General features: G+C 52.1%; 10 protein-coding genes across 10 annotated transcripts; 7 read left to right on the top strand and 3 right to left on the bottom strand.

Annotated features, from left to right (window-relative positions):
• Positions 1-377: 377 nt before the first annotated feature.
• On the top strand, positions 378-1,535 carry GLRG_07906 (uncharacterized protein; the record flags this gene model as incomplete). Its single annotated transcript, XM_008098591.1, has 2 exons — positions 378-1,056; positions 1,108-1,535. The coding sequence occupies 2 exons, from the start codon at positions 378-380 to the stop codon at positions 1,533-1,535; spliced, it is 1,107 nt and encodes a 368-aa protein (XP_008096782.1).
• Positions 1,536-4,182: 2,647 nt separating this feature from the next.
• On the top strand, positions 4,183-5,130 carry GLRG_07905 (zinc-binding dehydrogenase; the record flags this gene model as incomplete). The annotated part of the gene is made up of 1 exon (XM_008098590.1): positions 4,183-5,130. One exon carries the CDS (start codon positions 4,183-4,185, stop codon positions 5,128-5,130), a length of 948 nt encoding a protein of 315 aa, XP_008096781.1.
• Positions 5,131-5,364: 234 nt separating this feature from the next.
• GLRG_07904 (uncharacterized protein) lies at positions 5,365-7,348 on the bottom strand (the record flags this gene model as incomplete). Its single annotated transcript, XM_008098589.1, has 3 exons — positions 5,365-5,956; positions 6,050-6,339; positions 6,362-7,348. The coding sequence occupies 3 exons, from the start codon at positions 7,346-7,348 to the stop codon at positions 5,365-5,367; spliced, it is 1,869 nt and encodes a 622-aa protein (XP_008096780.1).
• Positions 7,349-7,776: 428 nt separating this feature from the next.
• Positions 7,777-9,006, top strand: GLRG_07903 (uncharacterized protein; the record flags this gene model as incomplete). Its single annotated transcript, XM_008098588.1, has 1 exon — positions 7,777-9,006. The coding sequence occupies one exon, from the start codon at positions 7,777-7,779 to the stop codon at positions 9,004-9,006; it is 1,230 nt and encodes a 409-aa protein (XP_008096779.1).
• A 206-nt stretch (positions 9,007-9,212) lies between these two features.
• GLRG_07902 (uncharacterized protein) lies at positions 9,213-9,989 on the bottom strand (the record flags this gene model as incomplete). Its single annotated transcript, XM_008098587.1, has 1 exon — positions 9,213-9,989. One exon carries the CDS (start codon positions 9,987-9,989, stop codon positions 9,213-9,215), a length of 777 nt encoding a protein of 258 aa, XP_008096778.1.
• A 1,985-nt stretch (positions 9,990-11,974) lies between these two features.
• Positions 11,975-12,748, top strand: GLRG_07901 (short chain dehydrogenase; the record flags this gene model as incomplete). The annotated part of the gene is made up of 1 exon (XM_008098586.1): positions 11,975-12,748. One exon carries the CDS (start codon positions 11,975-11,977, stop codon positions 12,746-12,748), a length of 774 nt encoding a protein of 257 aa, XP_008096777.1.
• A 3,592-nt stretch (positions 12,749-16,340) lies between these two features.
• Positions 16,341-17,360, top strand: GLRG_07900 (exosome complex exonuclease RRP43; the record flags this gene model as incomplete). Its single annotated transcript, XM_008098585.1, has 1 exon — positions 16,341-17,360. The coding sequence occupies one exon, from the start codon at positions 16,341-16,343 to the stop codon at positions 17,358-17,360; it is 1,020 nt and encodes a 339-aa protein (XP_008096776.1).
• Positions 17,361-17,760: 400 nt separating this feature from the next.
• GLRG_07899 (uncharacterized protein) lies at positions 17,761-18,395 on the top strand (the record flags this gene model as incomplete). The annotated part of the gene is made up of 2 exons (XM_008098584.1): positions 17,761-18,079; positions 18,166-18,395. The coding sequence occupies 2 exons, from the start codon at positions 17,761-17,763 to the stop codon at positions 18,393-18,395; spliced, it is 549 nt and encodes a 182-aa protein (XP_008096775.1).
• A 792-nt stretch (positions 18,396-19,187) lies between these two features.
• On the top strand, positions 19,188-21,033 carry GLRG_07898 (rab protein geranylgeranyltransferase component A; the record flags this gene model as incomplete). Its single annotated transcript, XM_008098583.1, has 3 exons — positions 19,188-19,261; positions 19,388-20,496; positions 20,693-21,033. The coding sequence occupies 3 exons, from the start codon at positions 19,188-19,190 to the stop codon at positions 21,031-21,033; spliced, it is 1,524 nt and encodes a 507-aa protein (XP_008096774.1).
• Positions 21,034-21,492: 459 nt separating this feature from the next.
• Positions 21,493-23,732, bottom strand: GLRG_07897 (uncharacterized protein; the record flags this gene model as incomplete). Its single annotated transcript, XM_008098582.1, has 4 exons — positions 21,493-23,233; positions 23,286-23,564; positions 23,618-23,654; positions 23,714-23,732. 4 exons carry the CDS (start codon positions 23,730-23,732, stop codon positions 21,493-21,495), a joined length of 2,076 nt encoding a protein of 691 aa, XP_008096773.1.
• Between the last annotated feature and the right edge of the window lie 86 nt (positions 23,733-23,818).

The raw sequence follows: 23,818 nt of genomic DNA, 5'->3' as shown, positions 1-23,818 counted from the left end.
GAGCGCTGTTTCTCTTATCGATAAACCAGAGGTATGTTATCAGGCTACCTATTTGGGTCTTGACTCTTCCAAGAACCCCACCATGGGTCGATCCACCTCCCCACTGACGTCAATTTAAAGACACACAGGTGGTACCTCCCGTCTATGTAGGTACTCACTTGTAGTCACAGGTGCGGATACTGACACGAAAAGGTACACATAAGCTCGGTGGCCCAGTCCTCCGTGCACCGACCCTGAACTAAATATTGCCCGATACCTGAACTGACGTCGCCTCCCACGCAACGATTGAGCAGCACTTTAAGATCCCTACGAACCAACTTCTCTTACCCCTCTTTCCACGCTATCAAACAGATAGCCAAGGTACCTACTTCACACACATGTCGCTTTTCTCGTCACTGCAACAATACGCCGGAACCTTTGCAGCGATCGCAGCCGGTACTATCATTGCCAAAGTCGTCGGCAACATGCAGTCCGACTTGCAGGATCCCGAACCTGACCAGGTGCCCCAAGAGCCAGGCAACTATAAGCCCACTCCCATCGATGTCGTTGTTGTTAGGATCATGCTGGAGAAGGCATCCAAGTTACCGCCGGAAATCATGGATATCATTATCGACGAAGCCGAATATTGGGCGCACTCGGAGGCCAGCATATCTACCGATCTTCGTGTCGTCGGCACTACATCCGAAGAGAACAAGCTTCTCCTGAGATGCCCACCGATCGGCTTCCGCGACTTCAAGAAAGTTGGTGCAGCGTTCAAGACCGCCCCTCTCCCACCCAAGTCGGGTGACGGGTCCCCCGTTACCGAGCCCCTCCGCAGTTTGACCCTGCTCGAACCCATGTCAAGCCCCACCGAGATGACCTCCGAGGCCCCGAGAGAGTACTTTACAGGATCGATGGAGCGACCGCCCATGCTGACCAACCCCGTCCGCAAGATCGTCTTCAAGATTCGAAGCAGAGACCAGGGCTGGGGCGGTGCCGTCGCCGACAAAGGAACCTACCGCGGATCCTGGTCGTGGTTTGAAGCGGGTCTGGAGAAGTTTGACAAGGATCGAAAATGTAAGCAAGAACCATACCCAAAGAGATTCGAAGGGGATACTGACGACCTAGGCGACGGTTCTTGCAAGGCGTCTGCCCAGGAATCCCAATCCGAGAACACATCCGACGGGGAAGAGCCGGCCCTTTGCACATGCGGCCTGCAGTCGATATACCCCCCCGTCGAACAGCTGCCCCATGGGCAACTCGCATACCACCATCACATGCACCCGCTCGAGAACCTCAAGATCCAAAACAACAAGACTGCGCATAGACCATTCCTGGACCACGAGGTCGTCTGGTCCTGGTCTGACGATATCCACCCCGATTCGCCCGAAGCCGACCAGCTGGTTGAAATGGGCCGCGGCAGGGGCACTGGAACTGGGAAGTTCGTGCGCAGTCTGAAGCTGGGCGATGTGATCACGGTATGGGGCAAGGCGCGGTTCGGTGGCTGGGCCAACCACATTCAGAGCGTCAAGGTCGAGATTTACTGGGCGGTATGAGGCTTAGGTTTTGGTGTGCTTGGTTTTTCTTCCGCTGAAAAGATTGCACAGCACTCCTCTAATGCGCTGTAAGAATGACGATTAAGCAACGATGGAAATGATGCATCAGTTAAATGGTTCAAAATCGGGCCGCCATAACCGTCCAAATCCCGGCTTGTGGTAAACCTGTTGTTAGGCTGTTTCGGGCGCAGTTACCTGACAGTCCGCAGCCTCGTACAAACGCATTTCGAACTGCCCGGATCAGCAATTTCCCTTATTCGCCATTCTGCAAATGGACCAAACCAGTAACTGCACCTTATCTTTCAAGGCTCGGAGGCTCTTACAGTTTAAAGCAGGCGCTTATCCTCCTTAAATCGTCCCTATGCCTACCTTTTTACACCTTATTGCAACTTCATAGTCAGATCCCCCAAGGACCTTGTCATCATATTCCCCAAACTAAGAGTACCTGGAGATCCGACAAATCACCTAGTTCGACAAGGTTCTCATTACGAAGCCCTTTTACGGTTTCTAGATGAGGAACCTGGAGGTCGCATCACAGACTCCAAAGAACCTTCACAATTACTTCACCTGAGCAACTTCTGCCTTAAGTACCTTTATGGGTCTATTTGTTTGTTTAGTCTGCCCTATCCGCCTGGTGATGTTGTCAGGGCAGCAGAAGAAGGCCTTCTAAGTACTTGCCAAGTCATGAAGTCCTAATATGGGGGTGAAGTCTGAATATGGAAGCATGGGCGAAGAATGCTTCACCTGCCGGAAGATTGGCGTGGAACGCTCAAGTCGGAACACTGGGCATCCCATCCTCATTGTTATCTTGGCTTCAACACTTCTATAAATCAGCCATTCACCATCGACTTTTCATGCAGCCACTTTAGTCTTAAGCCGCTATTAGAACTGTAAAGGGAAATTGTCTACCGTTACACACGTAGGTTGAAGATCTAGGAGGTTGCCGGAGTTGACTAGCCAGCATCCTTGGTTTAGCCTTTGACATTGCCAGTTATCGACAATAGGTCTAGCTGTAGCGATATTAACAAGAAATTAAAATAAAAGATAACAAGAGTTTGCGCTCTAAGAACCCTGCGCCACGTCTTCATAGGAACGAAGACCAGAAACCTTTAGATCTGTGCAGCCCTTGACAGAAACGCGAACTCGAGAGATTTAACAACTGGATGACTTCATCATCCCCAGGGTCCAGAACAGGATCCAAGGGATTGGCACCGCCAAAAAGGAGCGGACGTCTAAGTAGGGAAACGTAGAGCGCGAAAGGTCGAGCGCGGACTCTGGCATCTCGGAACCGGTGGTCGACGACGGGGGTTCGGGCGACACTAGGAACTGCCAAATCCGCGCCGTGCCGCGCTCGTTTGTTTCCGCATGCTCTCAGTATCCTCACAGATTCACACCACCACCCCCGTGACAATTCAATGCTTCTAGCATAAGACGTCTGCTCTCGTAAAGGCAGTAGATATTCGCTGGCATACCTGCTGTTGCTGAACATGCCGAGCCAGTGTCTTTAAGCATATTACTTCCATTCCCCAGGGTACTGGGTGGGTCATTGCCATTTTGCACGTCATCTTGTCGCTGTGACTTCGGGAAAGTATAGAGCTTGGGTAGCTTGCTTCTCTATATGGCATGGGAGAGCGTTCATAGTAGATTGTTGATGGAGATTGTTCCTTGTACGTCCTTGAGGTGGAAGGGGCAGCCAGCACTGGCTGCTGTTTCTGCCTCTCAGTCATGACCTCGAGTATCTTGTCGAGTGGCAGTCTGTGAACCGCATGCCTTTGCTCTGGGTTCAGGCTTCCCGTCATGTTGTGGAAACCAGGGTTGTCATTGATGTTCATGTCACCTCCGGCCGTCATCGGAGTATAGGTGTGTGATCTGACGGGGCCTGTGGGCGGGATGTTGTATGCGCCCTCATTCAAGATGACCTCAACGTGGTTAAACTTGGCCGCTGTATTGGGATATCATGGCGATGGTGGCAGAGTGCTGCAAGGATCTGTAGCCCGAAGTTAGGACTGCCGGCCCCAGCCAGCCCGCAACTGTTCTTGGCGGTCTTCCTTGCAATCTGTATCAGCTATCAGCCTTTCCGGGCTTCGCATTAGGGATAATAAACGGGATCTGTTAAACCAAAGATAGCGAACATAGACATCGCCTTTTTAGTTCTGTTCGATATGAGGGCAATTCCAACAGTTTGACCAAGAAACCGCACCACTTGGTCCTTTACATGGCTATGGGGGCTTAGACTACGATGCTTTTAACAACAACAAAAAACGGAAACCGGCATTTCAATTCGTACAGCTGTGCTGACTAGACGTGATTACTCAGATTGGTGCCCGAGTTGAAAAACCGGAGAGCGCGTGGCCAGGTTCGGGTATCCGTTAGCGGACGTGTGGATACCCGGGTACCCGTCGGCATTCCGAATCCTGATACCGGCGACCGGGTATCCCGGGAGAGTTGCTCGCAATGAGGTCCCGAGATTGACAAATGGCATTAAAGTTATGTACAAAACCGAAGCTTTTCGCTGAATTGTTCTGTTACGAACGCATGGAGAACTTTACAATCTTGATTAATATAACAAACAAAGCACTGACACGGAAGCACGGAGACGAAATTGAGCTAAGCATTTGAAAATGTCAACAAGATACTACTTTCCAAAATGAGGGCCATCCAAGTTCTAGGAAGCAAGACATCACCCGAGATATTCTTGAATCAATCTTTACCCAAGCCTGCACCTCAAAAATCGGGCATCTTGATACAAGTCACTGCCGCCGGTGTCACCGGCGACGAGATCCTCTGGCCCGAGCTTTACGAGACTCCCTCACGAATACCAGGGCACGAACTATCCGGGACGATATCCGAACTTGGCCCAGAGTATCGCGGATCTCTGGTAGTCGGACAGGAAGTCTTTGCCTTCACCGCGGCAGATCGCGGGCAATGCCACGCCGAGTACGCCATCTGCTCTGCAAACGAGGTTGCTCCCAAGCCTGCGTCCATCTCCCATCTCGAAGCGGCAGCGCTCCCGATCCCGCTTCTGACTGCATTCGAGGCAATCTTGGACCATGGAAAGGTCAGACCCGGCATAAGGGTTCTTGTCAGGGGAGCTTCCGGCGCGGTGGGCAGAATTGGTGTCCAGCTGGTCGCCCGGCTTGTCGAGAGCCATGCGATCGCCTTGGCTTCTCTCAAAAACCACGATGCTGTGCGGAATCTTGGCGCTGACGAGGTGATCGACTACGCCTCAACTAGCTGGGAATCAAAGGTCGATGCCGTGGATGTCGTCTTCGATACTGTCGGCGGAACAGTCCTGAAGAAATCTTGGCAGACTGTGAAAGAGGACGGGTTGATCGTCACTCTTGGAGACCCGCCTCCGCCCTGGGCATTCCAGGATTGTCGGCCTGACGAGGCTTCCAGTCGACCCAATGTGCGGTACAAATACTTCATCGTGGCTCCTAATGCCGAGCGGCTTCGTCAAGCTTCAGAAATGATCGATGCCGGCTCGCTCAGGCCTTTTATGGTGAAGTCATTCGGTTATGAAGAAGCACAGAACGCTTGGGCGTATGCAAGACAACGATGTCGAGAGAAGAAGGCTGTGATTTGTTTCTTGTAATTGATGACTACTTCAGGATTGGGCTCAAGAATATGAGATCTTAACACTAGAGGAATAGCTTTGTTCATAGCATATTACACCATATTTTCATTGGCATTGTATCTTGTTCGCGATGATAGATAGTCTATTGGCTTCTTTAGATACCTAGAAAAAGTCAAAAAATATAGCTATTAATATGACATTTTGTCTGTCCATTGTCCTTCAAGATTGATTAGTTGTCTTTTAGACAAGGCGCTACTGCTCATTGCCGATCCAGTCTGCAAATTGAGGACCAAGATCCTCAAGGCCGTACCATCCACAAACGTCGTCCATTGAGTCGAAGGTAGAAAACACGTCGCTTTCATTCGTTGGCAGCTCAGTCTGAGAGACAACCGCTCCCCGGCTCGCGGATAGACTCGGCGCGCTGCTCGACTTGGGGGTGTTGCTGTTGCTCGTCGCCTTGGAACCAACCTTCAACACATGTCGTGCAATGGTCTGGATCTCCTGCAAGTTTCTTGCTGTTCTCGGCCATATCTCGCCCAACGTCTTGAGGCAGCCAATCGACATCCGAATCTGGTCACGTGCGATGGACAACTCCTTACCTTTGAGTAAAAAGTTGCAAGCAGATAACAATGCCAGCGTCCCTTCACTGATCATACAGGTGACGAAAGGCGAGTGGTGAAATGGTCGGACCGGTAGCGCCAACAGGCGGATTTGTGCCTCCACTGATCGCAAGACTCTAACGGTATGGATGTTGATGAGTTCTGGTTTGGTAGTTTCCTCGGGTGGTTTTCTGGCGCAGCTAGAGACGTCCTCCACGGGGTTGAATCGAAGGTCCGACAGCGGCCTATGTAGTCCAATAGTCGCGCTACAAGACAGGCATCAAAACTTTACGTCCATTTAACTTGGTCAAGCAGAAGTCAAAAACAAAATTACTCACACGTTTATGACCAAGTGTGCCTGGAACAAGAGCTCGTCGATTTCTCCGGTTTTCGTCATGACCTGTTTGCGGTCTCGAGGTAGTAGAAGCGACCATCCGTCGATGACTGAGTCGGCATTCTGGATGATTTGCGTCGAGTCTTCTCTTCTGGCGACCTTGGGCGTTGTGGAAATTGCCAACGCCGCACATCTGACGGCAGTGATAAGGTAGGCGAATGAAGAGAATGAGGTGTCTTCGGGAGCGAATTCGCGGAAGTCAAAATCCTCGAGTGTTTTTGGCTCCGGGATTTCCTATACTCCGGTAAGTTCATACGTCATTCTGTCTAAGTGTCCTGTTGTAACTGACTCCGGATTCATACTCTGACTCTTCACATGGCAGCTCGACAGTGGCTTCGATATCCACAACCATAAAGTTCATGGTGCCCAAGGTTCCGGCGTAATATGCATCAATGATATATAGCTCCCACCACGTTCGTCTCCAGCTCTCGGTTAGAACAGGGTCGCCGCCTGCGTGAGTCCCTGCGAACTCTTGTTGAAACATCTCCATGTCAAGTGCCAGGCGGACAGCGCAGCCTATTTGCTCCTTGGCCTCAACTTTGTAGCCATACCAGAACAGCCCCATGGAGTACAATAGTCGGCACTGCACCATGACTGGGCATGCTTGGTTTGCTTGGGAGAAGGAGATTTCCACGTCATCTCTGAGCGGAATTGACCATTCTCGGGCAACGTAGATGTTTCCAACCAGGCGCATGACAGCAATGAGAGGTCTCAAACTGATCTGCCGGCTCGGGTCCTGACATGACCTTAAAAAGTGCCATCGAGGGACCAGAAACGGATGGAGGTTGTGGAAACTTTCGTAATAAGAGCTGATCAGAGGGTCACTGTCGACCATGTCAAGCTGTATTTGTGCAATGATGCTTGATACCGTCGGGGCAGGGTTGTCACACCCGAGGTTGGTGCCATCGAGTGAGCCCAGGCCATGGGTGAAGCTGTCGTTAGCAGGCCGGGATCCGGATTCCAGGGTCGGCTCGATGTTCACTCTGGATTGAGACCTGGAGCTATCTACTGATTTGTCGTTACTTGATGCCGCAAGCCGCTTGCGTCGCTCTGCGAGAGCGGCGCGATCCAGACCCCCCCGGCGCGATGGAGCATATTTGCATTCCGTAGAGGCACTGGCGCAACGGTTGCAGTGAGGTTTCTGCCCGTCACATTTCAAATGGCGTGAGCGACAAGGCAAACAAGCCAAGGGAGAGCGTGTAGCTCCGCCGTTCTGGTGTGATGAAACGCCGTTAGTATTCATGGTGGTTAACGGTAATCAACCGGTGAGCTTGTGATTAGGAAGGGTTCGGAATGTGTGGTGCGTCTGGTGCGGCGGGGGCCCGGGTATTCGGGGACCCGTTAGGCGCAAGCCGGGTATCCGCCTAGTGTAAGCCACGTTGGCGACACTTTGGCACTTGATTTTTCTAGCATACCCGTTGACGCCGGAAACCCGAGATGCCAGTCTCAAAGTGAAGGTAATACAACCTTATGTTGGTTCTTTCTTATGATTGAATATGACTTTGATGTCGGTGAAAAAAATACATAAATCCAGACAGGTGTCGCTCAAGATGTTCCGTCAATCCAAGATCACCACACTAATTGAGTCTGAAGTCCTCAACGCACAACACTTGCAACAGCTACAATATCACCTCTACATTAATATCGCATCAAAAACAAGGACAAATACCCATGTCTTCCACAATCGTAATTATTGGGGCCGGTTTCGCTGGTGTATGGAGCGCCCTCTCAGCGAAGCGTCTCCTTAACCTCAACAATCAAGGAGGGATCATCGACATCATCGTCATAGCGCCTGAGCCATATTTGGTTATGAGACCACGGCTCTATGAGCCAAATGCCTCTGGCTTCAAGCACCCTCTCGTGGCCCTTTTCGAAGCGGTCGGAGTACGATTTATCCAAGGTACCGCCGAAACCATAGACACTCAGGCACACATTGTCCACGTTAGGTACCCAGCGGGCGTCGAGTCTGCCGTACCTTTCGACCGTCTTATACTTGCGGCTGGAAGCTCTGTGGTAAGGCCACAAAGTGTCGACGGACTTCAGCAGCACGCCTTCGACATAGACTCGCTCGAGTCCGCCGCCAAGTTTGAAGCCCATCTCGAGGGTCTCCCTTCCCGTCCGTCTAGTCTTGCTCGCAACACAATTGTTGTTTGCGGTGCCGGATTCACTGGCATCGAGCTGGTAGCTGAGATTCCAAAACGCCTCAAGCACTTGACAAATCTGCGCATCATTCTGGTCGAGGGCGCAGACCAGATCGGTCCCGAGCTGGGGCCGGGGCCTCGTCCGGTTATCACCGAAGCCCTAGAAAGCCTCGCCATCGAAGTCAGGCTTGGATCTGCAGTTGCTGCTGTCGATTCTGAGAGCGTGACCCTTATATCGGGGGAGCGCATTGAAACGTTGACAGTCATTTGGACCGCCGGTGTGCGCGCGACGCCCCTGACCCACCAGATCCCTGGGGCCAAAGACAAGCTTTCACGTATCCACGTCGACCATCACCTCCGGTCATTGTCATCCGACCATGTTTTCGTTACAGGAGATGCGGCCTATGCCTCGGCTGATGATAAGGGTCATCATGCCTTGATGTCTTGCCAGCATGCCCTTCAACTCGGCCGGGTATCGGGATACAACGCCGCTGCGGACCTTATCAGCAAGCCTCTTCTGAAATACTCCCAAGAGGCGTACAGATGCTGCCTTGATCTTGGATCATGGGGTGCGGTGGTTACTGGAGGTTGGGAGAGAAAGGTAGACATGCAAGGGGATTCGGCCAAGCGGGTGAAAGGCTACATCAACCAGAAGCTTATTTACCCTCCTTCTGATGCTCAAGAAGCACTGGAAGCTGCGGACCCAGCAAGACCTGACTCTGACGAGTTGCTTAAGCAGGTCATTACTGTTGTTGGCTGATTTTCTCAGTGGGCACATGTATTGAAGGATTAGTTTTATAGCAAAGAGCAATCATTCTTTCCTCAATGGCCAACAATTCCCGCCCTATGTTGAGTATCGTTAAAATCACTGCAACCCTGCCGAGGATATTTCTATCCTGAGTCCAAAAGAGTCCAGCCCACCAGCCCCCCTTCGGCTTTCGAAGTCGGTTGTTCGCCATTTCAAACTCAAGCGGTATCAGCCTCCTCGTCTGCAATCTCATTGATTTGCTCGACAAACTTCTCAACCTCCGTGATGAAAGCCGAGTGCCCACCGGGGTTCCGAAGCACCCTCTTCAAGGATTTGATAGTCGAGGCAAGATACTCCTGTGTAGCGGGAGGTACCGTTCGGTCTTTCTCGCAAATGATATAATAAGCTGGGACAGTGAGAGTGTCCGCACCGAGAGGTGTAGGGCCCACCAATGCTTCCAGCGACTGGGGCAGCAAATCTGCCATGCACTTCTCTGCCATGCCGTCTTGCATATCGGGGCCGTAGAAAGCAGCCTTGGCTTTGGCATTTGCCGACATCAGCCCATCAGCCACATCGACGATGTCTACGCCCGGGGGAAGGACGCTCAGAGCGCTTTCGCCAGCCTTGGGGGGCACATTCGCTGCTATGAAGACAATAGTGCGAATACCGCCTTTCTGGCCACGGGAAGCTCTTTCGGGCACTGAGTAGCCCCGTGCCGCGATGATCACAGGGACGGCGCCGTAGGAGTGTGCGATGGCAAGAAACTCCTTTCCCTGGTCTAGGTAAGGCTTCAGTTCGACCTGGATATTGCGGGCGTCATCCTCTGCCGTGAGTTTGTTGTTGTATCCAACGCTGGGGTGCCGGACGGCAACGACGGGTGAGAAGCCAGACTCTTTAAGGCGGGCTTTGGCGAGGTCAAAGCAGGAGGGACGGTGGAATCCTCCGTGTATCAGGACGATTCCCAGAGACTCTCTAGGGGCTTCCGGTGGGGACATAGTTCTTGTTCTTAGTCGTCCCTTTCGGCAGAGATTGGATTCCGTGGCTTGGCTTGAGGCTTGAGAACTTCGTCGGTAATATGATCGGAAGTCGGCGAATAAAAGCTTTTCTAGTTAAACGATGCAAGATACCTGCACGGAAATATTGGGCAATATAGGCAGTTTTATATTCGTGGCCATGTTTCTTCACTAAGGCAGCCTATTTTTGAAGTGGATTGTGAGGTACGCTATTTATTTCTGTCAGCAACTATTGTGCCTCCTTCTGCATGCATGGGTACTCCAATTGCCAGATACCCAAGTTGTGGAGTTGAATTCACACGTAAGCGCGAGTTAGCAGGTACTGCCAGTTTAGACCCAATAGATAGCATCATATGACTGGCGTCGCTGACATACTTCTGTTACATTGCGGCTGACAACGGCTGCATTCCGTTTAGCTTCCTTTAGGGTCTTTCCAGGATGACGTTCATCGGGTATTACTTGTCACATAATTTAACACTTGTTAGAGATATTCGTTCTAGACCCCCATTAGCCCAGTTCACCCTGTAAACGAATGTCACATTACGTATAACCCGATAAGCAACACCTCTAACTTGCACCGGGTCTTACCAATTCCTTGACATGGTACAAAATACCTAATAACACAGAGCAACTGCCGAACCAGACTTCGCTTCAAGCATGGCGCGGAACGGCGTTGACAACCGTGTGGTAGGTGTCGTCCGTATGTCAGCGACGGCATCGGCCACAATGGGCGATGATGGCTGTATTGAACCTACCATCGAGGTGGTGATGGCAACTTAGTTTGATATTATTTGCGTATCACCATTCTTCTGCTCGCTTGTTACTATTGTGTGTTTCCATCTTGCCGCAAGCACAACGGCATCAGTCGGATTCTCAGCGTTCCGTTTTTTGTTTTTTGCCTCAATCAAGGGCTGCGGGCACAACCAAATCTACAATGGGCATAACTTGATCTTGTCTACATACCTCTTTTGGCACATCTTGACATTGCAACCAGTGTGCTCAAGATTTTAGGGGTTTCCCTACATACTAATTAAAGATAGTGACAACCTGATTCTTAATACCGGACGTCTTGCAAAGGTAGCAGTCTGTAAAGATCGGATGCCGAGTTGTTTGTGAACGTCAAGCACGCTGTGCAAGTCTACAGATCAACTCCCAACCTTGAGTTTGAATAATACACAGCAAGTGCAATGCCTAGGCATTAGCCCATGCGAGAACTAACAAGTGTCGCTAAGCCCAGCACTAGGTGGTGGAAACAATCCATTCACCGACATGATCACTGCCAGAGATTGTTTAATAATCAATGCGTGCGGCATGTAAACGCTAAAATATTTTGTGCGGATCCAACTTTGACAATGCCTTGCCACTTAAGTACCCGAGATGCCCAGTTGGAGAGCGCTATGAGGAAGAAATTGCTCTTCCGTCCGAGAGTTGCCCCGATAAGTCCGTGGAACGTTGTGCCAAAACCATTGACCTTTACTTTGCTTCGCGAACAGCTATTAACCTGCCTACATTCACCAGCCAATGATATGGGCGCTATCGGACTTAGTTGGAGTGTTAGTGCTGGAGACCGAACGGACATAACTAGCGCACCGGACTTGGGATCTGCGACAGGCTTTTTAATCCACTTCAGGGCATATGAACTTTTGCGCTACCATGTTGGGGAGTAATAGCTATGCCATTGTCGGCGCTGCACTGCCGCAGCCGCCCGCTTTTGCGGAGACTTGACGGGGGAGTATGATGTCGGGATCGGGCGGGATTAACGATTTCCTTATACGGCAAGTGATGCTTGTCAATGCATCGCCTTTGTACTCTGTATTGTGCATGTGATAGAAAGTATAAGAACAACGCCCCGGTTCAGGAAACAACATCTGCCAAGTTATGATCCATCCATTCACCCCTAATCTCTAACTGTCTACATCTTGCATTGCTAGTCATTCTTACACGTTCCTGACCATTTGCGTGCAACAATGGCATCAAAGTACAACAAGCTCTTGGGAAAGCATGTTCTCATAATCGGCGGTTCAACCGGAATTGGCTTCGCAATTGCAGAGGCCTCCATTGCCAGCGGTGCCAATGTCACCATCTCATCATCGTCACAAGACAAGCTCTTCCAGGCGGTTATATCTCTCCAATCATTTGTTCCGGCCTCTTCTCAACAGAAGATTCAAAGTTTCGCCGCCAATCTCTCCGACTCGGATGCAGAAGCCAATCTAGAGGCCGTATTCGAACAATCCGGCCCCGTCGACCATGTCGTATTCACGGCAGCAGACTCGCTCTCCCTCATGATGCTACAAGATATGACGCCCGAAAAGATTCTTGCTGCATGCCAGATGCGTCTTGTCGCCCCGTTGATGGCAGCGAAGGTTGCTGCAAGACACCTGGCCAAGAGCAGCGAGTCCTCTTTCACTATAACAAGCGGCAGCGCGGCCCATAAGTCAGCCCCGGGCTGGTCCGTCGTCTCTTACTTCGCAGCCGGCCTGCAGGGTATAGTAAAGCAACTGGCAGTTGAGCTTAAGCCCTTGAGAGTTAATGCTGTCGCACCTGGGTATGTCGATACAGGACTATGGGATGGCATGAAATCCGAGGAAAAGGAAGAAATGGTGAAGGGAATCGAAGCTTCGATGCCAACAGGTAAATTCGGTAGAGTTGAGGACGTTGCTGAGGCATATCTATGGCTGATGAAAGACCGAAATGTCACTGGGACCGTAGCAGCGACAGACAGTGGAATTATGATTGTTTAATTTTGTTGTTGAATATATGCCGGGCCGTGTCCTGAGAAACGCAGAGAGCACCTACTACCCCCCTCGGAGCCAATATAAAGGAGCATGTTTAGCGCTAGCTGTTCTGGAGGGTAAGCCTTCAGCCCAACGGAGCAATGCATCTTGTTATTTACCTTGAAGTGCTTAGTAGCGCCATAGTCAGTTATTGGCTTTAGTTGGAGAATCTATTTTCTCTTTTGAGAAAATATAGGACCAGATACCGAACAGTCCGCGGAAGAGACAGCCCTCGTGTGCTTAGATACAATGAGTACAGTGGGATGTACATATCGACTGCGTGCAGACTCGCAACACCCTTGTCGATTGTTCCGTATCATCTCTTGTCAGTAGCGTTACTCGCCTACACTCACGAAGTCATTGAAACGACAACTCATAATACGGCATAGATCAACAACGCCTATTATTGGCCTGGACACGCCAAATACTTTCAGCGTGTTGGCGCAGATTATTATCAAAATCCAGCCACGTAATTGCCATGGCTACAGCATGTTTGGTTTGGCTGTCTTTTGAAGGGTAATAGATCAAGGCGCATCTAACAAATGACGAGAACTCGATTAATAAGAGACAGCAACCTCCAGGCGTCGATACTGAAGAGCATGCCGTCTAGTGTATGTAACCCAGTCGTCCACTATCAAAGTTCTTTCTCCCTTGCTTGGCTTGCCATTGCCTCTTACTCTCAGCCCTCAGGCCACTGATCTCGCTAGCCCATCGGTGAACAAGCTGTGCACTACCCAGCGGGGCAGGGATATGGGCTCGAGGTTACTGGCCACTGGGTTTCCTTGGGAAGCTTCCCCCCCCCCCAAGATAGTGCCGACCAGACGCCAGAGCAGCGCGGTAAAAGGGGGGCAAGTAAGTCACGTTACTCACCGCTCAGCAGTATCGACTTCAACCTTGCTCAAGGTGGTGGGCAAGGGTGCTCCCAGCACCCCTACCTGAGATACAACTAATAACAACACCAACTACCACCACCACTTTGGTACACAATAGCAGAAATCAGGCTATATCACCAACACCTCCTTAGTCGACGTAAAGGTCTTCCGGAAAGAACTCAACAACGATACAAATATGTGGGGAGCTTTTAGAGGCACCAAGGAATAAAGATGCATCACAATCAGCAGGAGACATTGCGACAATGACTGAATGATGGGTCTATTGGTCATGATAGGTTGGAAGATTCCGGGGCAAATATTTATATGGTGAAGTATCGACTGAAGTGAGGAGTAAAAACGGGTATACAATAAGCATTCGGGCCTTGGTAAAAGAGAAGCGAGTTGGAAGCCGATGAGGTTTTGGTGTTGAGCCTTCTGTTACCATGGGTATTGTCTTGGCTGAAATGCATCTTGCTGCTGGATACAACTATTGATATGCTTTCTGTCAACAGATATCCTCTACCCTTGGCGTGTGTTAAACCACAAATGTTTTTCTTGCATCGATGTACCTACCCTCTATATGGTTTCACCGCAGCATTTCTAGCATCGCTCACGCAGGCCAACTACGTGGGCTGACGCTTGGGACGAAGACACCAACATCTCTGGTGCGTGCTGCCGCTGTTGGGGGCGCTGTCGGATTCCAACGGGTGAAATTCTGGACCCTTCTCCGGGTTAGACCAGACCGAGCATGTCCATACCATGACAGGTGCTGCTCGGGGTCGTGTTCTGCGTATCGAGAAAGTTGAGTATGCTGTCATCAACAGGCAACGCGCGATCAACCATACCTTTTGCACGCTTGCGGATGCAGTTCTGTATGACTGCAACAACGGCCAAAACCGATGCTATAGTGCCAAAGACGACACTGCAGATGACTTCTGTAGATAACGTGTCAGAACTCATAGTGGTTATAGCGTGTTTGAAGCTGAGTATGGTTGAGAGCGGTTGAATTTGTAGCGATGCAGACCAAGGCTAACATGTTATGTGTTTGACATGGCCAGCAACGGCTTTTATATATATGGTGAAGAAGGTACTGTAGCGATGTCGAGCGATACTGGAACAACTGAAAGAACCGGGGGCAGCAGCACTGCCAAGTCTCGACTAGTACGCACTCGGGTGACAAAAAAGACCGTCGTTTTTGAAGAATGTTATATTATGGCCCTATTGCTCTTAGATACTAGAAAATAGGTAAGATGTATACTTTTATACACTTTATAGCCTTTCTTGTCTCAGGGGGACTCACAAATGTAACTTTTTAACATGTAAAAAGCTGCATTGCGTATTACAGGAGCTGTAGTACTGGTGGTGAGGGTGGCTGTTGTGTAGAGGGAAACCAGCGGTCTTTTTTGTCACCCGAGTGTGTACCTACCTCCTGGGCCATCGTACCCACAGCTCTAGCCTGGAAGAAACGAGACGCATTACGGCATCTCAAAATGTCGACCAAGTTCGGGGGCTTCCCACGCCCCAGGGAAACCGCACTATCTAGCTCCTCTCAGGGGCAGCTAGAGTGCCGGCTCCAAACTCTTGTTACAGCAATAAGGATAACCCAAAGAAGAGTCGAAGAGAGGACCCATTAATAGCTCGAGGTCACTTCACAGTGCGTCACCGAAGACCCTATCTCCTAACTACCTACTGTAGCTTTTGATTGGCTGTCCTTATTGCTGTAACCCCTGATCCTTGCTAGTTAAGATTCCTCGAGATTCCTTTGCTTTTCATGAGCAACATTCCACACCACTTGTCCGCTGGCAGGACCCAGGAGGGGTCGACAGTTTGTAGGGGGGTATTAGAAGCTCCTGGGGTGAAATTGTAGGAGAGCCAGAGTTCTCAGGGGGGGTAGGTATTCCACATAAACTGGCATGTGAAGGGAATTTTACACAGTAGAGAAGACCTTCTGAAAAGGTAAAAAAAAAACCAAAAAACCCGGGAGCTTCCAATAAACCCCCTACAAACTGTACCCCCTCCTGGGTCAGAGTCTTGCCAAACCACAGCCGCTAGCCTGACACCTACTTGACTTTGACGTATCTTGATGGCCTTGAGCTAGTGCCAAAGGAGGCATCATCCAAGTTGCATTATCACAGCCTGTCTCCTGCCGTTACAACAGGCGCAGACAGAGTAAGCCAGTGCAATCAACGAACGCCGCAACGCCTGTCAGTGAGTCCAGACTTTGTACACATGACTATAGGGAGCCAGTGCTTTGGAGGCCAGTCCTGGGCGGCCGGAATACTGTCTCGCAGCGGCCACGCGGATGCTATGCCGGATACCATGCGTGTGGGTATGATTATCGCTGCCCCGTATCCGTACTTCGCTCCAGACTGAGCGACATTACTTTGCTCCAGACTGAACGACATTTTGAAGGAAAGCCTTGATGCCGGTCCGCTGGTGGCGTGCTTGGTGTCATGCGTGCTTGCTAGCCGGATGAGCTGGGCACAGGTTTCTGTTTACCGGAGGTCACTCCCTTCACCGCCCGGCGGCCTTGACCCCACCGGAGCCACTAACGCCGACCTCCCGACTCTGCCCTAAATTTCCAGCTCTCACTTCATCCCACTTTGGTCTCAAGCATCACGCCCGTTATCCACGCCTCAATTTAGACAAAATTTGACCTTCACATCAACCAGACGTACTCAATTGCGATGGCCGCTTCAAAGGGCCTTCCGCGCGACACGTTCGCAAAGCTCTCCCCCCACCCCTTTCTTCTCGCAAACCTTCAGCCTCCTGCACCCGCCAACGCCGCGAGAAGCAACGGCCGCGCGCCCAACGAAGCCCGCATTCCCAACATCAACACCTCTAGTTTGACCCATGCCAACGGCAGCGCCGTAGTCCGTACCGGCGACACCACCGTCATCTGTGGCGTGCGCGCCGAGACCATCCTCGCCTCCGACATCCCCAACTTCCGTACCGCCGCCAACACCGACGAGGCCAAATCCAGCTCCGAGCTGAAAGACTACGACCTGCTCGTCCCTAATATCGAGCTCGCCACCGGCTGCGCGCCGCAGTTCCTCCCAGGCGTGCCCCCCACAACCCTCGCCCAGACTATGAGCACGAGAGTGTACTCGCTGTTGCACTCTTCCAGACTCGTCGATCCCGAGGATCTGAGAATATGGTACACTCGTCCTGCAGAGGATGCTGAAGCCGAGGATGATGACGACAAGATGGACGACGGCGAGGAGAAGACCGAGGGCGAGAGGGTTATCATGGCATACTGGGTCCTTTACATAGATATCTTCTTCGTCTCCTTCGACGGCAACCCGTTCGACGTCGCCTGGGCCGCTATCCTTGCTGCTCTGCGAGATACAACCATCCCCATCGCCCGCTGGGACCCCGATCGCGAGATGATCATCTGCTCACGCGACGATCCCAAGCCCTTGACGCTGCACGGCTTCCCTGTCGCCTGCACGGCCGGCGTCTTCACAGGAAAGGAGACGGCGGATCGTCCCGCCGGTGGCAAGTTCTGGACATTGGTCGACCCTGACAGGTTGGAGGAGAGTCTCTGCGAGGAAGAGGTCACGGCGGTGGTAGACAGAAGCGAGGGAGAGACCAAGGTGCTGTCGATATCGAAGCACGGAGGCACGGTGCTGCAGCCGCCACTCATTCGGGAGTTCGTTGGCGTCGCAGAGCAGAGATGGGAGCAGTTTAGGAACGCCATGGCATGAAGATAATGATACCCACCAAGGAAGGAAAGACAAAATCCAAAATGTTTTTTGGGGGGGAAGAGTTGTTTCCTCTGGCATTTCTCTTTTTAGCACTGCAACCCAATCCCTGGATGGCGAACGGAGATCTCTTTCGTGAGCATTGGCCTGCCCGCCTTTGATTCATCGGGCCACACCTGGTGCAAAAGCGTGAGAAGATAGGCGCATACCTACATAAGCTCATCAACAACGATTCTCTTCTTTCAGACTGGCCAGCAGAGGCCTCACCCCTCACACAACATTGCGTAGCACATTGCAAAAACGAAACAGCCCACTTACAGCTTTCCTCGTCGACGATCCCTTCCTCGGGCAAGAAAACGAAGGCAAAAAAAGAAAAGAAGAAAAGATCAATTGCTTCCTAGCCATGGCCGCCATCAACGCTCGACTTGGAGAGGCTTCGAAGGAGGAGCTCTTCCAGATTCTGGTCGCCGTCTGCGGCCATGCGACTACCCGCACCCACGTCGAAGGCGTCCTCAATTACCTCGAGGAGAAGAAGAGCCAGGAGGCCGAAGCCGTCGCAACCCGGCGCAGCAGCCGCTCGTCCACCCGCGCGTCGTCCGAGGTCTCTCAGGGCTCGAGCCAAGCGGCCAAGACCGTCAAACGTACCATCAAGCTGTGCAGGATGTGCGAGAAGCCGTACGAGGAGAAGAAGAACCTGAGCAAATCATGCTCCTACCACACAGGTTGGTCACAGAGAATAACCCATCAAGTTGTTTTTGGTATTTCCGTTGGAATGAAGAAGTTCTGACAGAAGTCCCAACACCGATAGGTCATTTGTTGATTGAGTGCGAGAAGGACGGCCTCATCTGGTTCGATCTCTTGGAAGCGGCGGCCCACGAGTTCATAACCAATCCCAGCGCTCTGCGCATCCTCAGCTGCTGCAACGCCGAAAAGGATATGAGCAAAGGATGTGTGGTTGGCAAACATGTCGCTATGGCAGTAGAGCTACCGGACCAGAGTAAAGAGGACGGCATTGGAGAGCCCGACTCCGATAACTGATGGGGTTTTTGCAATGCGATGGAGAGATACGATAGTGATACCACAACGGCTTGTCGACAGCATGAACATATGGAGCCAATCGCTCATGGCCAGGCGGCGTTTGATACATGTTTACGGCTCAGCACTGCAAGAATAACGAGGGGCGAATGAGGTGAATATTGGGGGACCAGTACAGTCTGCTTGCTTCGCCTCGGGTTGAGAAAGACTTGGCTGGGTATAGAACCATTAGCTACGAGACACAGGTCGTTTGACGTGCTCTCGGAACAATCGGATCAGCTTAGCAAACAGGGTTTCATTGCATTTCCCAATCGAGAAACGGGGCACAGTTGCACAAATAGACAAGTCATAGTCATGTTGCTGCTGCTGCTGCTGCTGCTGCTTCGCGGTCAAGATATGTATTCCACAATTCGAGCCACCTTTTCAGACTTTATTCCAAGGCAGTAGATACTAGGGAAAGATTCCTTCTACCGCCCGGCGACGAGGAAGCCTAATGAAAGGCCCTCATGAGCCGCGAATCTACCGAATGTGACTCGCGGCTGGGTTACCGGGCGGATGGTGAAGAAAAGGAAAAGGTGAAAAAAGCGCCGCGCTTGGCGTGCGCTGAAATTTTTAGACGAAGCACGTACAGTGTCGGGTGCACAGTGCCCGTAGTGATGCTCGCACAAATTAGCTTCCGTTGTCCCCACCGTGGATCCGATCGTCAGTCTTTTCTCTTTTTCTAACCTCACCTTAGAGCTTCCTCACAAATTTTCTCCTCGGTTTCCTCCTCCTCCTGAACTCTCCTCCACCGCTATGGAATCGCTGGCCGAGCAGACGTGGGATGTCATACTCCACGGCACTGGCCTGCAGCAGTCGCTGCTAGCCTTGTAAGCGCTTTTTTCTACCCCTCCTCCTTGTCTTGCATCTTTGCACCTCTCCCTCGGCGTCCGGCATCGTTGTTTTCCCAGAAAAGCCTCGATCTGACTGACGCAGCTCTCGCCGGCCGTAAAAAGAGCGCTCTCGCGGTCCGGAAAGCAAATCCTGCATCTCGATCCCAATGAATATTACGGCGGTCCTGAAGCTGCCTTCGGTCTGCAGGAGGTCGAGGAATGGGCTGCCACGCACGCAGACGCTGACGACGTCGGCCCCGCGCGTGCTTTCTCGTCCGCGACCGTGAGCAAGCCTGAGGTCGCGGCCGGCTCTGGGCCTTCGCTCTCCTTTCCGAGAGCCTACTCCCTCGCCCTCGCGCCGCAGATCGTACACACCCGCTCCGAGCTGGTCAAACAGCTGGTGTCCTCGCGTGCGTTCCGGCAGATCGAATTCCTCGCCGTGGGGTCTTTCTTCATCTATACCCTACCCTCCAGCGGATCTGAAGACGGGAAAGCCACAATCGTGCCAATCCCCTCGAGCCGTGAGGCCGTCTTCTCGACTACTGCCATCTCCGCGAAGGCGAAGCGGTCGCTTATGAAGTTCTTGAAGTTTGTCTTGGACTACAACTCGGATGAGCAGCGAGATACATGGACTCCGCACGCCGACAAGCCTCTGTCGGAGTTCTTGGCCTCAGACTTTAAGCTGGATGATGCACTGCAGACCTACATCGTTACCCTGACGCTGAGCCTAGACGGGAGGATCTCAACCAAGGACGGCTTGGCGGCCATCCACAGGCACCTCTCGTCAATGGGTGCCTTTGGACCGGGCTTCGCGGCGGTGTATCCCAAATGGGGCGGTCTCTCTGAGATCGCGCAGGTTGGATGCCGCGCATGTGCCGTTGGCGGTGCAGTCTACATGCTGGGCACTGGTGTGAAAGCAATACGCCCACTTGACGTGCAGGAAGACGGCGCCCGCTTCGAGGTCGACTTGACCAGCGATATTACGGTGAAATCCCGTGCACTGGTTCGCGGCGCTGAAGGTTTCGCCTCTGACAGCCAGCGTGTGAGCAGAACGATAGCTGTCGTCAACTCGCCGCTTTCATTTCTCTTCGAGACTCGCGTCGAGGGAGCGCCCACGCCAGCCGTCGCTGTCATCGCCATCCCGGTAGGCTCCATCCAAGACGTCACCTTTCCATACCCCATCTACGTCTTTGCTCACTCGAGCGAGACGGGCGAATGCCCATCTGGACAGAGTAAGTTGCCATGTTTTCCTCATTCCCATGTCTCCCCCCCCCTGTACATGATGATTTCAGTAAAAATTCTTATCTACATTGTCTGAGCCTTGCTTTGACGACAATTCCTCTGACAAACTGATGTACACCCTTCTTCTCACACTTTGACTGGCATCATTCGTTGTTTTTCACATGACTGACTCTGTCATTGTTCCAGGCGTACTCTACTTCGTCACACCAAAGACTGCCAACTCGGCCGAAGCCTTGGAAAAGGCTTCGGCGTCCTTGTTGTCTGCTCTCGGCGATGGCGAGAGTCAACCGCAGGTCATCTACAAGGTGGCATACGAGCAAGCCAAGGCCGCTTCCTCCGCCTCTGCGGACGCCTCGGACGTTCTCCCAAGCCTACCGCTTGATCTTGCCTTTAGCGACGCCGCTCTGGAGCCGGTGCGGCAGGCCTGGGCGAAAGTCGCGGGCCCTGTTGCGGACGATCCCGACACTCAGTACATGAAGTTCGAGGACCGGGAGGGCGTTGGCGACGAGGATGACGTCTACGAGTAGTAGATGTTTTGGTAGCGTTTCACCTAGATAGATGTACGAAGTAATGAAGATGATGACTTTCCAATGGCAAGAAACCCGTTCTTTTTCAAACGAGAAGATGTCTTATTGTGAATGTAGCTAATCTGCAAGGTCTGTGGGGTAGCAAGTCTAACTAGGTGATCCCATCTTCCGGGAAATAGCAATTGTTGTCTTCTCAAATCCTTTCCCAGTCCATTCTCGAAGAAAGAAATCTCCCGCCCAATAACCTTCCAGAATTCGCTGTCTTGGAATCGCCGAATGTCAAACGCAGTCGCAATACCATGTCGCAGAGAGAAGAAAATCCACCCCGCAAATGCCAAAACGCTCTCTCACCCCCGCCTACCCTCTCCGGAAACCGCAAAGCAAAATACACCCAGGTTTTCTTTGACTGATAAATGCCGTCCGAGCGGAGATGCTCCTTCAAAAACACGGCGCTTCCTCTCACTCTTCTTGGTTTTCGAGATGCGCCGTCATATCGAGGCCGATCCGGATAGGGCCGAAAGGTTGCATGTTGTCGACCTGCTGCTCGACCGAGATGGCGTTCTTCGTCGCAAGTGAAAGAACGTGGTGGAAGGCCTGGGCCGCGACGACGTGGTTCTGCTTCGCCGGCTCGATGAGCTCCTCAAACTTGACCCAACGCCGATTCTCCTTGTCGTCTCCCAGCTTCACCTGGCCAGTCTTCTGGGCCTCCTCCTGTATCCATTGCAAGAACTCCTCGCTCGCGGTGTCCAGAGTGGACCGCATCCACTGCGAGTCGTTGTTGTCTTCCTGCTCGCCGTTGGCGGCGACACCTGCGGGGTTTGAGTCCTCCGGTCTCGGGTTCTGCGAGCCGTTCTTGTCAACGGAGCCTATGCCCCAGTCGCTTCCCGGTGCGCTATGGAGCAGCTCAAACGGAGGAATGCTGCTTCCGCGGATACTAGTAGACTTTTGGCGGTTGGCCTGCTCATGACGCCGCGCACTGTGGCTGATGACCGAAGAGGCGCGGCCCACTGACGGCGTCCGGTTCCAGGGCATCATAGAGGACGACTGGTGCTCATCCATGGGCTGCGCAGCCTCCATCCCCATCTCTGGCATTGTCTCTTCCCCAAACATCATGCCAAAGGCCCCTCCATCATCGTCCATAGAGCGACCTGGAAGTGGTGTCTCGTCAACTCGCGGGCGCACGTTGCGGCCTTCGCTTCCATCAGCCGCTTCGTCGAAAGCCTCGCTTGCTCTTCTGCGGCGTCCTTGGGGAGACGGCGTGTGTACGTCCTCTTGTTGCGCAATGAGTGGGCCGTAGATGATGTCACAAAGACCAGAGCCGGCGAAAATATCTGCAAGAGGGAAGTCGGTACCAGGAATGCCTGTGCTGCGGCCTATGCCTCCAATTCCCTGGCCGAGAGTGAAGAAGTACGCGTTACTTCGGGCTTGGCTTTGCGTGACCCCCTTCCGCTTACGGGTAACTCTTTCCGCATTTTCAACATACTGTTCTTGCCAACTCTTGAGGACAGTGCGTGAGATCGTAGTACCCTCGTTGTCAAGTCTCAGAACCCGTCGACGTTTCCTGGACGGAGCAGCTGCCTGATCACACTGATCTCCTTCGGGTGACTCGGGCAGTTGAAGGGCATCATCCTCTGCTTGGAAGATAGGGTCACTGCCCATCATAAGCACATCGCCTTCGGAATCATGAACAATCGGTTGCTGATTATGATTCGCTTCATTCTGGGTCAGCTCTTTGGCATCACCCATGTTGTGTTGTTCAAGGACTGGCAGCTCGAGCTCATCTTCATCCACAATGACAGCTCCATTTTCATCGATTTCCAGTTCCACGCCGCCGAAATTCTCAAGGTCATTCATCGCATTGAACGGGTCTGCATTCATGTCGAGTTCCAAATCCTCTCGGTTTCGGGGAAGGAACGTATTTAGTGCGGAAGAGGAGCGTGCAAATGGGGATGGCAACGGGTAGTTGAAAGCCTCAAAGGACTGGGAGATGTCGAGGTGCAGAACCGAATTTTCTCGACCTCCAGTGAAACTGATGGGATCAGGGAAGGGGCTTAGCTGCGACTGTGACTTATTCTTCTCTCCCGATGAGGAGCGGCTTCCGGGAATGAAGCACGGGTTACCGTCGTCGTCGATGATGAAATGCGGAATGACACTGGTAGGAATAAAGCTTGGGTCGTCGCCAAGTGTGATCTGCTCACGTCTATCTTCATAGTTAGCAAAACACCCGAGAACAGACCAAACGCGAAACTTACCTTGCTCTTCCAGCGTTTGGGACGGTCTCATTGTTGGCGATGAGTCGGAAGAAGGTCTTCATCAAGGTCTGCACCTTCTCGGCGTCATTGAGCATGTAATTACACTTCGATGAGTAGACTCGTGAGACGCCGAAGAGTAGGTTGCTCTGGAGACGTAAAGAGATGGGGGCTCCAGGCTCTATTATCTTCTCGCAAGCCTTTCGGATGTCTACCTCCTCGATTGCTTTTCGGGATATTTTGCGTTTGCCGCCGCCGCGTGGGCCAATGGTCGCAACAACCCTGGAGATGAACATGAGCGTTGCTCACTTTCAAGGAATGGACGCTCAACTTACCAGATAGTGGCAACGCCGAACTGGCGACTGTTGAGAACTGTTGAGATGTTAGAGATGCGCTAGATGGACGTGAGCTTTCAAAGGGGTCCGACGAACTCTCATGGCTGTAGAACATGGTGATTACTGCCAAAGAGACAAGCGCCGGCTTGGCCAGTTTCGATGCGGAGTGAAAACACTATACGACCGGGCAGGACAATTTGA

This window comes from Colletotrichum graminicola (genome assembly GCF_000149035.1).
Source record: "Colletotrichum graminicola M1.001 genomic scaffold supercont1.34, whole genome shotgun sequence".
In the NCBI taxonomy this organism is placed as follows: domain Eukaryota; kingdom Fungi; phylum Ascomycota; class Sordariomycetes; order Glomerellales; family Glomerellaceae; genus Colletotrichum; species Colletotrichum graminicola.
Note: the sequence above shows the minus strand (reverse complement) of the source record. Positions and strands in the feature narration are given on the sequence as shown.